Genomic DNA, 15,383 nt, shown 5'->3' with positions numbered 1-15,383 from the left:
CAGTTGCTGTTGTGACTTTATACTATCTTATCTGAGTTTGATTTCTTGTGTATGCCATCTTAAGGGCACTTTTATATTGCCATAAAAATACCACCAATAAATACCTAGAATTGTAGGGGAGACATTCTTTAAACATCGTCATATGCCTCTGCTTCAGGTCACAGGGAAAGAGTACAGGATGCGGCTCGGTGTGGAGATCATACTTTGAGTGCAGAAGGATTTAAATTCATAACTAGGCATTTCCATCCCCCACAAAAAGATCAGGTAGCAATCAATGGGGAAGACTTCCACCTGGACTTAAAGGGACACGAGATCCAACTCTAAGGGCTTAACACCGGTTGTGGGGAATCTGTGGCCCTCTAGACGTTGCTGGATTTCAGCTCCCATCATCCCTGACCACTGCTGTGCTGGCTGGGGTTGATGGGAGTTCAAGAGTATTTGGAGGGCCACTGGTTCTCCATCTCTGCTTTACATGCAACTCTTTCCCTCCTCACCAATAAAATATATGGAAAGGCAGAGAGTGAAAAACAACTTCCCTATCTCTTCTCTTTGGTAAGTTCTCTTCATCCCTCAGCTTCTGCTTTGTGTTGTTTTATAGTGGGCAGTTGTGATACTGGACACATGTTGGTCAACTTTTTTATCTTTGCCCTTTAAAAGCAGCTGGATCTGCAGTAATTAGCAGGTGATAATGTTTTTTCCATGTGATGATGTCAGCTGCTGTTAACAACACACTAGAAGGCCAGAGAACCATTAAGAGACTGTAGTCCAGGGCTGGGGAACCTGTGGGCATCCAGATTTTGTAGGACTCCAGTCTGCATCAGCCTCAGTCAGCATGACTGATGGTGGTGGTGTTATAATCTGGGGGAAACTATGCTGGCTGTCCCTGCGTAGTCTGGGCTAAAGACTGTTGTAAACTCTCAAGAACTTTTCCATGGAAGGTAAGGCATCAGCCAGAATATTGAGGGATATTAAAAAACAATCTTTCAGGCTTAATGGTTTGTTAGCAGGACAGTGGGTTCCTGATTGCAACTGGTAGAAGCCCCCATATGAATGGGACAAAAATAAATGCAGAGGACTTCATGTAAACACTTTCATAAAACAGGCAAGATGAATGATGTTTTCTCTCCAAAATATGAGAGAGTACAAAGTAACTTATAAAAGGGTGACATATATATAAACATATATATATAAAATTTGGGGGGGAGGAGAGAGTGACATCCTATTTATCTACTTTTTTATTAGATTTCTATCCCACTCTTCCTCCCAAAGGAGCCCAAGTTGGCAAACAATCAGATAAAAAAATAATAGAATTACAAATAAAGTAAGAACATATTTAAAAACAATTGAAAATGCCTCAAACACTTTAAAGCACTAAGAACATTTAAAAACAGTCATATAATCTCACAGCTGATAATTTCAAGAGTGCCAGGAACAGTATAATTCAAATATTAAATGTATGGGTGAACAGGAATGTTTTTCTATTCCTCCTGAACATCAATAAAGAGGAAGACAGATGAACCTCCTTAGCAAGGGCATTCAACAAACCGAGAAGGCCCTGTCATGTGTGGTTAGCACGAACCAGACAGTGCTCAGTAGTGGCATCATCAACACGGCCTCCCCTGCCAATCATAAGGCCTGAGATGTTGATATTGGAGGAAGCATTCTTTTAGATATTTGGATCCCAAGGTGTTTAGGGCTTTGTATATAAGTACAAACACCTTGAACTGGGACTGGTAGCTCACTGGCAGCTAATATAATGCTTTTGGGACTGATGGCACATGGTCCTATTTGGTTGCCCCACTCACAAATATAGCAGCTGCATTGTGCACTAGCTCCAGCTTCTGGGCCATCTTCAAGGGCAGCCACATACAGAGTGCATTGCACTAGTCCAGGTGGGAGGACAACACAGCATGGACAACTGAGATCAGGCCTAATACCTTCCTAGTTAAATCACTGCGGAGGCAAGACTGAAACTGGGGGCTTCCTTGTTCATAGCTGTTTCTTACATTGCATGCATGTTTATGCAGAAGTAAGTCACAACTGAATTCACTGGGGCTTACATTATGTCATGTCACCCCAAAAAGTAAAATAATGCTACACAGGATGAAAATGTCCTTTTCTCTGAGGCTGTATGTGTGGAACTCCTAAGCTTCTAACTAAAGGGTGTGTGATGGGCAGAAATGCAGATTCATGGAAATGCAGCACCTGTTTAATTTCTGCTTGTTGCACAGCTACAGCTGAAGCCCAGTATTATATCTGTAATATGGAAGCATATTCCACTATAGACCAGAAATAGAACCCCACAGGAATAAAATTTACATGTTCAACTCTCACCCTGCCCTATTTAATTTCTATATGTTTCCCCAGGGTGAGGCTCATCCATTGCACTCCAGGTGTGCTGACCCCTGTGATTTCCAAAATGTGGGAAACTTAACTGCATAATTTGTGGTTTTTTTCCCTGTGTATGGAGGATTCTGTTTCCTCAGCCACCAAATTCTATTTTATGTTATACGCACAGTCCCTAGTGGTGCCAGTGGTGTGTTGTCGTAGCATAGAGCAGGGGTGTAGCCCACAAGAAGTTGTTGGACTTTAACTCACATCAGCCCCAGCCAGCATGACCAGTGGTCAGGGATTATTATTATTCACTAATAGGCAATTTAAGAACGTACCTACAGCCAACAGATATTTCTATCAAACTTTAAAAAGCAGGGAAATTGGGCTGCTATAGTGAATGCACCAGGGGATCAGGAGACCTGACCTCCTCTCTGAAATATTGTACTGCCCTACAAATTTGTAAAAATGCAAACACAATTTGTGTTGGTCTTTCACAGTCCAATTCACTTCCTGTGTAGCTTGGAAGAATTTTGTAACGTGCCACTGAACATCTGGTGAGTGATGGCAACACCTGCAATCAGTCCAAATGGGTGGAGTGGGCAGGGGAGGAGGAAGGGAGGGGGAGGCAGGTCTGTTCATTTGCATGCTTATTGAGTTCAATGGGATTTACTCCTGTGCAATCATGCTTAGAATAGGTAAAACTGACCATGGGAGAGGAGGGGAAGGGAGAAGAGGGCAGGTTTGATCATTTGCATGTTTGATCATTTGAGTTCAATGGGGTTTACTCCTGTACAATCATGCTTAGGGTAGTTGAAATTGACTTGGGGGAGGGGCAGGGAGGGGAGAGAAGGTGAAGGGGGAGAGAAGGGAGGAAGGGGAGGGGTAGAGAGGAAAGGGGAGGGAAGGGGAGGAGATGGGGAAATTGGGGGGAGAGTGGGCACTGGGCAGAGGAAAAGCCCTTTCCTTTCCTTTCCATTCAAAAAGGAAAACATTGTGAACAGTATCGTTGTTTTTCAGCATTTCCCCCACCTTTTTATTCTACAGCAAACACATGTAGTCTCCCACCTGAATTTAAACCAAAGCTGTCCCTGGCTATATCCACACCAGACCTTTATTTCACTTTAGACAGTTATGGCTTCCCCCAAAGAATCCTGGGAAGTGTAGTTTGTGAAGGGTGCTGAGAGTTGCTAGGAGAGGCCCTATTCCCCTCACAGAGCTACAATCCCAATAGAGGGGCTGACTGTTAAACCACTCTGGCCACTGGAGCTCTGTCAGGGGAATAGGAGTCTCCTAACAAATCTCAGCATCCTTCACAAACTACACTTACCAGGATTCTTTGGGGGGCAAGCCATGACTGTCTAAAAGTGAAATAAAGGTCTGGCATGGGTGTGGCTGCCTGATTAGCCAAGCCAAACAGCTGTGAGTCTGTCCTTTAGAATACTGACAGTTCTCAGTGAGCATGCCCGACACTATAATTGACATCAATGTTAAATTTCTTAAATTAACAATCAGCCATGTATTTTTTTTAAGCTTTAAACTGCAGAATATGAAGGTCAGAGTATGGGGCAAGGTCAGTAATAGGATTACAGGAACTCTGTGAACAGGACTGATTTTTAATTTCAACAAATTATGAGACCACTGACAGAAAAAAGTCTAATAGGGGTCTGGATTTTTCACGGTTTACACTTTGAACTGTCAATTCTCTCTGATTGCTTAGTGTATTGCCATGAAAACTTAGAGGGTTGTTAAGCAAGCATTTTTGAGTTCAGGACTATAGGTTTTGTAAGGCTTTGTTTTGAAATGTGCTTATGGGAAGCAGCAGAATGGCATGGGGGTATTTTTAATTTATGATTGTGGAATGTGAAAAATCCATGCTAGCCAGCTATAGTATACAGCCACTCTTGTGGCTGCATAATTTATTACATTTATATGCCACCTTTCCTCCAAGGAGCTCAAGGTGATGTACATGGTTCTCCCCTCTCTGTTTTGTCTTCACAACAACCCTTTAGTTAAGTTGAGAGACAGTGACTGGCCTAAGGTCATCCAGTGAATTTCATGGCTGAGTTGGGGATTCGAACCCTGGTCTCCTAGGACAGTACACCATACTGGCTCTCATATTATTTATTATGTGATTTATATCCTGCCCTTCCCCCCAGCAGAAGCCCAGGGCAGCAAACAAAAGCACTAAAAACACTTTAAAAATAATAAAAACAGACCTTAAAATACATTAAAACAAAACATTAAAAACATTTTTTAAAAAAAATTAAATACATCTTTAGAAAAGGGCTAAAAAACATATCGTTAAAAAAATATTAAAAAGCAATTCCAACACAGACACAGACTGGGATGGGTCTCAACTTAAAAGTCTTGTTGAATGAGTTAAGTGTTCAAAAGACGCCAAAAAGATAACAGAGATGGTGCCTGCTTAATATTTAAGGGGAGGGAATTCCACAGGATAGGTGCCCCACACTAAAGGTCCATTTCCTATGTTGTGCAGAATGGACCTCCTGATAAGGTGGTATCCGCAGGAGGCTCTCACCTGCAGAGCGCAGTGATCAACTGGGTATGTAAGGGGTAAGATGGTCTTTCAGGTATCCTGGTCCCAAGCTATATAGGGCTTTGTACACCAAAACTAGAACCTTGAACTTGGCCCAGTAACAAATGGGCAGCCAGTGCAATTCTTTCAGCAGCAGAGTTATATGTTGGCGATACCCTGCCCCAGTGAGCAGTCTCACCGCCGCACTTTGCACCAGCTGCAGCTTCTGGACCAACCTCAAGGGCAGCCCCACATAGAGCGCATTACAGTAATCACTGATAGGAGCAGCATACAGAGGTAACCCCCCCCTAAGGTGGCTATTAAGTAGGGAAAACAGGTGTGTCTCCATTGTGTGACATAGAGAGAGGGGGAAATAAATGTTTAACAACCCCCCCCTTTTAAGATCTGAATTAGAGAAAACTCATTTATTTGGTTTCCTTTTGAGTGTGCGGGGAGGGGAAACGCTGTTACCCAAACACAAGCTTGGATAAAATATAGATTTCTCATTTGTTTTGTACGTGTAACATTCACTTTTGCTCTTAAGAAGACAAACAAATGATTTCCGATATAAAACCGGAAGCTGAAAACTGTGTTGAAAAAAACTTTATGGTAATCATGCGGGGCTATATTGCTCTCTAGCCTGACGTTTCTCCTCTCTGTGGTCATTCTCTAATTTCTGGGGACTTTCATTGGACCTGGGACAGGAGGAAAAAGGCAGGGCCGCTTAATCCTCCCTTTACCAGTAGACGAATATAGACCAATCGAGAGCAGGAAAGCTTTTAAGTGGCGGAAGGGACGACCAATGAAAACATCGTTTCTGAGAAAGGCGGGGCATATTCAGAGTGGTCGCTAGAGTCTAACTTCTACACTGCGTTTTGGAGGGGGGGGGGTAAGAAGCAAGTTTACTCCGTTCCATTTTAGCGAAGAGTCTCTTAAGCGGCCCTCAGTACATTTAGGGGCAGAAAGGAAAGGGGACGACTTTAAGATTTAAAGGTGCATGCCTCCTTAAAGAAAGTTGGCTGGGTTTAGAAAACCAGGGGTATCAGCGTGGTTGGGAGCGGGGAGAATTGCTGGGGCTTGGAATAACGCAACTGAAATCTGGAAAAGGGTCTCTCTCTCTTTCTGTGCTCTAATGCAAGGTTATGGTTCCTTTTGTTTATTGCAGAATGGAGCAAACGCAGCTTTTGGACTGGGATGAAGAGGGGGATCTCGATGATTCCTCCGGTGCAGCTGGTAACTCTGGGGAGACCCCCAAGCCTGTGGGGCGCTTGCACCTTCTGAGCAGCAAGTATGGCCCCGAGAAAGGTAAGGGCGATGCCTCTTCTTTTCCCTTTGCAATTTTCGAAAGAAGCGCTCATGCCTTCACGGTATTTCTTTGGATAGATCCTTTTATTTAAGGCTGTAGATTAGGGTGGGTATTGATGTTGTGTCATATATCTATCTTATTTGTTTTTCTGTTTATGTGTTATATGAAGAGAGGCAAAGAATGAAAACTAAAATCAGCCTCTCATTTGCCAAATCCTGGGTACCAAGTGTCTGACCAAAGAAAAGGGGTTGGGTTGAGTTGAGTGTTAACATGAAAGATGAACTGCTGAAAATGCTTTTTGAGGTGCATTTTAAAGCTTGTTCACAAATAATATCAAGTTAATCCTGCTACCTAAAGGCTGCTTCGTGTTTCTTGTATGGACCTGTGTGGGAGACGATGTGCAAATATGTAATTTGGAACTATGTGCCTCTTGAAATTCAGTTGGCATCGGTGTTGATGCCATTTCGGTGCCAGGTGAAAACATTTTTTACACTGGCTTTTGGAAACTATTGTTCACGCTCAGCTGAGATACTGAAGTTTTAATGTTTTTTCTGTGGTTTTGTTGGCCTGATGTTGTTTTGTTGTTCCCCATCTTGACATCTTTGGATTAAGGTCGGCATATAAATATTTTAAATTAATAAATTAATACTGCCTTCCAGATTTCTGGATCTACCCTGGAGAGAATGTCATTGGCCGCCTGGAAAGCTGTCAGATCTTCTTGCCTGCCTCTTCAGTTTCGAAAGCTCATGCTGTGATTGAAGTCCCTTCCCCCAATGGGCCCCACCTTTTGTATGATCGGGGCAGCCTAAACGGGACACGGCGCCAGCGTATGGTGTTGATCCCAGAAGTCCGATACAGCCTTCAGGATGGAGACACCCTACTCTTTGGTGACATGGGGTGCCAGTACTTCAGGCTGGTCCCAGAGGGCATCTCTGAGTCCCCCAATGAGTCCATGGAGGTGCCACCTACCCAATCGCGAGTGGATGCCACTGCTTTGGCCATTGAGGAGACACCTGCGCCGAGGAGGAGGATGGGCTTTGGGGGAGTCTTGGTCCAGGATTCTGACAAGGAGGAAGAAGGGGAGGAAGCGGTGAATGGGGCAGGCAAGATCCGGAGTCTCCCAGCAAGTGATGGTAAGTGGATGTTGCAAAGGGGGGGGGGAATCAGATCTGTATTTTTGCTCTTAACAGCCCCCCAAGTTTCTGATATTATGGTGAACAATTACAATAAATAGGTCTCTATTGGTGCATCCATGCTGCAATTCCATGGGAGTGCAGAAAAATGCAGAGCATGGTATTGGGCTACTGTGTCGCTTTCCTGAAAATCTTAGGGGTGTGTGTGTGTGTTTAAAGAGGACATTTCTAGCCTTTATGGATAGTACAGTATGCTTGAAAATGTAACTAAGGTTAGCAGTGTCTGGAGCACAGAGCTATATCTCTCCTCCTCCTCCATATGAGTGGCAAAATTTGAATAATGTATGTAACATATTGTGTGATTTGTGCAAAATAAACAAAATTCTGCATAGTGTTCAGTGTAGATAATAGATGTGCACTAATTAAGATTTCAGAATTCAGCTTTGTATGGTGCAGGATTTGGACTGCCTGCTCTTGAAAATGACATGCCAGATTGCTCGTTGACATACATGGCAGGAGTGGCCAGGAGGGGTGCCACTGCACACCTGGCCTCCTGGTAGTGTTGTTGCTGTTACTTACCTGAAGGGAGAGGTGGGAGGCAGCACAGTGGTTGGGGCTGTTGTGGGTGCACCAGCAAGAGTGTCGAATTGGCTCCTCTGGTGTGTCTGCATAGCCCTGGCCCTCCCTGCCTGTCTCACCCTTCCCCCCTCTCCTTCCTGGTAAACAGCAGCAGTGATGCTGACCAAGAATCCAGATGAGCAGCACACACACACACACCCCATTCCTGATGAATGGCAAAGCATCTGATGAGGATCACCTGATGGTACATGACAAATTCTGTATTCCACAAATCAGTGCTCTCCTTTTTTAAAGACATTATTGCACATTATGAATCATTGCATGTTAGATGTGTTAATTTTAAATGCTTTTGTGCAACATGTACTTTCTTAAATTTAATTTTTATTAACTTTTTAAAACAAAAAATATACATCAATTGTAATCTCCACATGTGGGTACTGCATGACATAAGGAAAAATATATAACAACCAAAGAACTATCTCCTGCCTCATTCCGCAAATCATTGAACACAATAAATACATGGTAGGCATCAAATAAATATTCCAAAAAGTAAATATCAGATGTTATCAAAGGCTGATAAAAAAATACTTCAATAATCAACATATAAATTCAAAACAAAACATACAAAACAATTAGGCTTTCCATAGCCAAGCATAATGTTGTGGAGCCCCCCTACCATGCTCCCTCTGGTTTACATAAATTATAAATGGGTACCAGGTTTCAAAAAAGTTCTCCCTCTTAGTGATGCCTTGGGATACTCTCAATTGGTCATTAGCTTTTCCATAAAAGCCAAGTACCATATCTTTGGGTACCAATAGTCCACTGTGGCTCCTTGTAATGTTTTCCAGTGTGTCACTGGGGTGATCTTGGCCGCCATCAGTAAATGACCTATCAACGTTTTGTATGTTTTATCTTTGTTCACTCCTACAAAGAAATTTAATACTGCCAATAGTCAAGTTCTATCTATATGTTGGGAGGTTGTTAGTTAAATTTAACTGAATATTGAATTCCAGAACATTTGTACTCAGGTGCACTCCCATCACATGTGGTGGTAAGTGCCAGCTGATGCACATCCTCTGCAGCATCTGGAGGAGTGCACCCGATTTATCTGAGAGAGATGTACTGGCGTTGTATTTTTTTTTTTTTAATCGAAAGGAGTTTTGCTGGTGCTTGAGAATTTTGGGGTGGTGGGGAGGGGCTCAACTATTTGTATGAATCTCATGGAAAATTTGAAGAGAGTGGGGAAAAGACTAGAGGTTGCTCAGAGACAAAATGTTTTCTCCAGGGACCATCACCTAAAGCAGGGATGGGAAACCTCTTTCCTGTCAACAGCTGTATTCCCTCAAGAGTAATTTGCTGAGGGGCGCATGCCAGCAGTGGGCAGGACCAAGGCCAAAAGTGGGTGGGGCACAGAGCCAAAAGTAGGTGGAGCCATCTCTCTCTCCTCTCCCTTCCTGCCCAATGGACTGCTGGGAGAGAGAGACAGATCACATTCTCAAGAGGGACGAATGGATCACTTGAAGAGGGAGTCCCTCTTCTCTTTCTGTTACTCCATCCATTTCCCCTCCCTTTGCCTGCTTTTGTGGGGCAATATCTACTTAAGCTGGGCAAGCACTGAATGACTAATTGCCCTTTTAGACTGAATGGATATATTCCATGGATATGTAAGATGCAGCTTTACAGTGAAGTCAAGCTGATGGTCCATTGAAGTCTGTGCTTGTTCCTTGACCACTAGCAGCTCTTCAAGCTTTTGGGCAGAAACTTTGTTTCCTGAGACCCATTAACATGGTTTGACCTTGCAGCTGTAGAACAGATGTACTGTCGCAAAGCCATAGCCTTTTCCTAAGGCTAAGGCATGTTGGGTGGTGGTGAAGGAGGAGAAACTCTTCCTGTAGCTCAGGGATGGGGGACCTGCAGCCCTCCAGAGGTTGATAGACTACAGCTCCCATCACCCTTAAATCATTAGACGAGGAGTCTGGGGCTGATGGGAGTCGGGGTCCAATGATGTCCAGAGGGCCGCAGGTTCCCCATCCCTGATTTAGCTGTTTCTGTTAATTTCATCTGTCTTTCCTATTAGGGTCTGGTTCTTCTATCAAAGATGGTGCTGGAGGACGCTCCCATTTGGTTTCCTCTGTGTTCTTCTCTCCCTCTGCTACTGTTGTGCCTGAAAGGTTTGTCTTTTTCTAGCTACCTGTTTAGGGAAGGTGGCTAGGGGCCTGGAATACTGTAGTCTCTCTGGGGGGGGGAAATGGGTGTATATGCATTGAGGGAAGGATCAAATGTATTTATGGAGTGATCCGTGGTTAATAGCCAAGACAGCTAGAAATGGAGACTCAAAGGCCAGGAACAGTATAGCTAGCAGAGGCTAGGAGCAGTCAATAGGGGATGGCTATCTTTGTGACACCCTGCTTGTTAGCTTACGGGTATATAGGCCTGTTGGAATCTGTACTGGGTTAGATGGATTTGTGGTCTGCTGCTTCAGTGTAATTACTACAGTAGGGCCCCGCTTTCCAGCGCTTCGCTTTCCAGCGTTCCGCTAATGCAGCGGTTGTCAATTGCAGAAAGGCCCCGTTCTTACAGCGCTTGTTCCACTTTTACAGCGTTTTTTTGCCATCAGGCGCCATTTTGTTCAATGTTAGTCAATGGGTTCTGCTTTACAGCGGTTTTCGCTTTACAGCGGGGGTCCGGAACATAACCTGCTGTATGAGTGGGGCCCTACTGTATTATTATTTTTAAAAATCTGAGTTTTGTTAAATTTACATGTCATACACGAATTAGAATCAGAGAGTTGGAAGGAATTTTGCAGGTCATCTAATCCAACACTCTGCTCAGTGCAAGGTCTGTGGCATCAATAAGTACAGTTATCCACCAATTCAGGTGGATAGCCCAATGCACAGATTATTGTTCAGAACTATTTGACAATGAGACTGCTGCGGGATGAATCTCTGAGCCCTGCTAAGGCATGTATCTGCAAAGATAAAAATGACAAGCCACTGTATGAGTTTGGAGTCAGATGGCTGAACAGTTAAGGCAGTTTATTGGGAGAAGTGTTTTTAGATTTTCCAGGCTCCAGGTGTTGCTATTGCTAAGAATTTGCTATTGCCTGTGTGCTTACTTTTACTAATGCAATGTCCAGTCAGCCTGCACCTTTGAAAATAAGCAGAATTCTTTCCCTTCCCCCCCCCCTTTACTGCAGAAAGTCTTTTGACATTTAAATGGACGTAATGGACAATCATACTAAACTGAATAAGCACTGAGAGCCAAATAAAAAATTGTTTGTTTTTTTAAAAAAAATATTAAAAATCAGTCAATTTTTTTCCTTTTCCAAATATCAAATTGATGACTTGGAACACAAGAGTTCTGCTGGATCAGGCCAGTGGCACATCTAGTCCAGCATCCTGTGCTCACAGTGGCCAATCAGTTGCTTGTGAGAAGACCACAAGCAGGACCTGAGCGCAAGGCCACTCTCCCCTCTTGCAGCTTCCAGCAACTGGTATTTGGAAGGGATTTTCTCTCGTACAGCAGCTAGGTCATTCCCACTGATGTGGATGGAATATAGCAGGATGAGCGTAAGAGAAGAAGTGCAATATTTCCGATAGCATGGAAAGTCTATTGCAATTCCCCTTGCAGCTTACAATGGGAGGGCAATGACATATTTGCACTAGCAGCCTCCTGTCTGGAAGCAGCCTGTATTATTAAAGGGTGCAGCTAGTGGGGCTATCAATATAATTGGTTAGATTAAGTTGATTTTAAAAATCTTTAATAAGTTAACATGGGATTCTTGATTGATTGGGCAACATCTTTTTTTTAAAAAAGAATTGATTATTATGAATAGTTGATAAAGAGGCAGATGGCGTGCATCTTAGGAGAGACATTCCTCCTCCTCTCTCTGACAAGAGGGAAAGTTTCTAAGATCTGGAATGGAGAACCTGTGGCCCTCCAATAGACTCCACTTCCCATCAGCCCCAGCCAGCATGGCCACTAGTCAGGGATGATGGGAGTTGGAGTCCAGCAACATCTGGAGGGCCACAGGTTCCCTTTCCTCTTCCAAGATGGTGCCTGCTGTTGCATACACATTAATTATCCAAAACGGGGTTTCCAAAATAATCTGAGATTGTTGACCCCTTGATGAGCTTATAAAGTTGTCATCAATCCCAACCCAAATTTGTAAGAAATGAGCCAAGAATTTTTCTTTTGACACCGTAAAAAATAATGGTTTAAAAAGTGAAACTCTGCACTTGTATACAGTTTTTAGCAATAAAGCAGCATGGTCTGAAAATACTGTTATATTGTGCAATCATCTTAGTAAATGCAGAGGTTCCTCATTGGCAAGGGAGGTGCACTCTTTACATGCCCATGCCCTTTATTTCTGAGGCTCATAGTTCCTAATAATTTTTTTTGTACTATATATTGTAAGTTTCTTTTCCACCCCAGGCCCTTTTCAACCCCAAGGAGTCAGCCCCCTGCACAGTGTCATCAACCCCAAGGAGTCAATATTTACCACTTTGTGAAACTCTGAGCTAAGAAATAATCAAACATGCTTTTTCCTCAAAAGCATTGTTGGCAATACAGTATGCACATTTGATTGATTGAAATCCATTCAATTCGTTAAATGAGATATAGAGTAGAAGGATCTGATGACTTGCTGTAAGTCTTCCCACTTAATTTTCCACAGTGATGAGGAAAGTGAGGAGCCCTCTGATGGTGGGCCACCTTGTCCATCCATGCACCTGTGCTTTGAGAGCCAGGATGGTGAGCCAGGCCCTTTGGGGAATGGTGCTGTTACTCCTCCAAGCCAAGAGGGGCATCCTATACAGCCAAGAACCACAGAGACTGAAGCGAAAGCCCCTCCAGACTTGGGAAACACAACACCGAAAGAGCAAGGAGCTCCTCCAGATCATAGCCTCGTAGATTTCCACCTGGACAGTGATACAGATGTGGAGGATGAGGATAGAGTGCACAGCGCCTCTGAAACACCAAAGTCAGGGGACCTCGTGAAAGATAACCGGGCCTTAGAAGTGGACAGTGACACCGACATGGATGAGCCTGGAGTGGTGAATCCAGATGGTGGTTGTCAGAAGAACCACCAAGCAGCTATCGATGCAGGCAGTGATACAGATGTGGAGGCGGCAGAGAGCCCGGGTGTTGTAGGCCTGCAGGCCTGCCGACCTGCTGAAAACGGGGATGATGTCTCAGATGCAGAGGAGGGACTGGAGAATCCAAGTGTTGGATCTCCTGGTAACTGTGGGCCCAGTCACACAACCAAAGGGATTGGATGCAAAGGCAGAGAAGGGGCAAAAGACAATCCAGATGTTGCACATCCCAACAGCCGTCAGCCCAATGAGAAAGGGGACAGTGACACAGATGTGGAGGAGGCCATAGATAATCCAGATGTGTGTGTAAGGGCCCAGCAGCCCGCTGAAGAGGACAGTGACACGGATGTGGAAGCCACATCCCCCAAGGTGGAGAATCTGGATGGGACTCCGAAGACCAAGGATGCTGTTGGGGACAGCGAGGGCGATACAGATGTGGAAATGGCTGACTTGGCCCTGGAGAATGCAGAGGTTGCTTGTCCTCGCCCTACAAGCTGCAAGGGCAGTAGTGCCAATGTGGAAGAGATTCCCATCCAAGGGGTTGTGCTGCAGAACCTGGGTGAAGGTTCAAGAGATGATGCTGTAACGGAGACAGAGAAGCCTAGTGCTGGACCTCAGAGGAGTTACGAAGCTGCCAGTGAACAGTCCAGGGGCTTTGGTAGTAAGGAACCCCTGGACAAACCTGAGGTTGCAGAGAATAAAACCGTTCCACCTCAAAATCAGTTCTTGCCTGCTCTTTCTCTGGATAGTGATACGGATGAGGAAGAGGAGGCTGAAAATCCATATGTGGACTCGAAGAAGAATTGCAAAGTCACCGGCGCTGGGCTCGGTGGAGGAGGTAGCCCAAAGCCAGATGTAGGGCCCCAGAAGAGCCCCAGATCTCTTGAAGGAGAGGACAGCGACACTGACGTGGAAGTGGATCTTCCATCCCGCAAGGAATCTGTGGCTCAAGACAGGGATACAGACGTGGAGGGAGAGACTGCGCCGTTGCCAGCGAAGTCCTTGGGAGAGCAAGACACTCAGTTAGCAGAAGCAAGAGCCCGCCATGAACCTTGCAAAGAGGATGAAGATACGGATGCAGAAGGAAGCGATCTCCATCCAGGAGATGACAGCAACACTGATGGTGAGTTGGTGAGAATGAATAGATAAAGTCTTTCTGTCATCTCGGAGCACACCTGGGATGTTCCACTTGTGCATTTGCACAGAGCAGGGTCTTGCACTAGCCAGGTGCTCCTTAGATCTATTTCATTTTATTTGGAATACTTCTGCTCCCGAGAGGCTCTCAGAGTGGCTTAGAGAAATCCAGTACAGCAACAGGAACTTTATGGGATCTAGATGATTCAGCCAGCATCTCCTCCCTCATCCTTGCTCTTCTCTGGCGTTGTACCAGGTAGGAGCTCCCACTAGAATCCCCTGAGCCAAGGGAGTGGAGCTGAGCAGCTGGGTCTTGCTGAGCCCAGTGTAGGACCAGTGCATGCTAGGGTGTATGGTTCACAAGTGGCACCTGCAACAGAATGTTGCAGCGTGGAGCATTTCTGTTCAGTGTTCAAGCCAGCCAACCCTGCCTTCTGTCAAGATACTCCTGTCAAGATACTCCATTCCACTCCCCCACCCCATGCCACCCTGATAGTCCCCTGTCCCCTTCTGAAGACTTTTTGTACTTCTGCATACCTTTGGGTTCCCCCGGCCTTCTGTGTGAGAGGTGCCAGTTTGGCTTCATGAGCGTTGGCACTCAGCACCTGAACATCAGAAATAAAAGGCTCATTTGTCTAAACCGTTTTCTTCCCCTCTCCTTCCTCTTCCCTCAGATGATCCAGACCTGGCTCTCCAGGCTACTCAGTGTTTCTTGCCTGTGGAGGCCTCATCTCCCAGGACTGCAAAGGTTGGAGAGACCCCCATGGCAGGTAAGGGGTGTTGCAGGACTCCCGAGTCCTCTGAAAGTGGAGGGGAGCCTTGTGGGATAAAGTGGGATGGAGAGATCTGGGTTCTCTGGGAGAAGAGTAGAAGATGTCAGGCCAGGAGCGGCAGCTTTGAAGGCCTTTGCTACAGACAGAACGTAGTCTGTAGCACTGGTCTCGTCCAGCATCAGACTCTGTCCCAATAGAAAGGAACGGGGTCGAGAGAGCCTTGCTGTCAGACATGAGGAACATAGGAGGCTGCCTTGTACCAAGTCAGTACAAGATGTTGGCCCATCTTGCTTGATATTGTCTGTGCTGACCGGCAGCATCTCTGCAGGATTCCAGGCAGTCACCCTGACTCCACCCACTTCTCCTCCTTTCACTCACTCTTCTGTTACATCATGTGTGGGGAACCTTTGGCCCTCCAGATGTTGCTGAACTACAACGCCATCATCCCTGGCCATTGGGATTCACGCAGGCTTTCTCTCCCAGCCCTACCTGGAG

General features: G+C 45.1%; 1 protein-coding gene across 7 annotated transcripts in view; it reads left to right on the top strand.

Annotated features, from left to right (window-relative positions):
* Window positions 1–456: 456 nt before the first annotated feature.
* The window catches only part of MDC1 (mediator of DNA damage checkpoint 1), a 33,273-nt gene continuing 18,346 nt past the window's right edge, over window positions 457–15,383 (top strand). Inside the window, exons 1-7 of one of the 7 annotated variants that reach the window (XM_061619238.1) lie at window positions 732–938; window positions 2,832–2,888; window positions 6,036–6,175; window positions 6,836–7,309; window positions 9,966–10,059; window positions 12,564–14,104; window positions 14,790–14,885. In XM_061619238.1, coding sequence (XP_061475222.1) covers window positions 6,037–6,175; window positions 6,836–7,309; window positions 9,966–10,059; window positions 12,564–14,104; window positions 14,790–14,885 — 2,344 coding nt within the window. In that variant the 5' untranslated portion in view covers window positions 732–938; window positions 2,832–2,888; window position 6,036. The other 6 variants (XM_061619239.1, XM_061619243.1, XM_061619236.1 and 3 more) reach the window with 6 other exon arrangements.

The sequence above is a fragment of the Rhineura floridana genome, chromosome 3 (assembly GCF_030035675.1).
Source record: "Rhineura floridana isolate rRhiFlo1 chromosome 3, rRhiFlo1.hap2, whole genome shotgun sequence".
Taxonomy (NCBI): Eukaryota; Metazoa; Chordata; class Lepidosauria; order Squamata; family Rhineuridae; genus Rhineura; species Rhineura floridana.
Note: the sequence above shows the minus strand (reverse complement) of the source record. Positions and strands in the feature narration are given on the sequence as shown.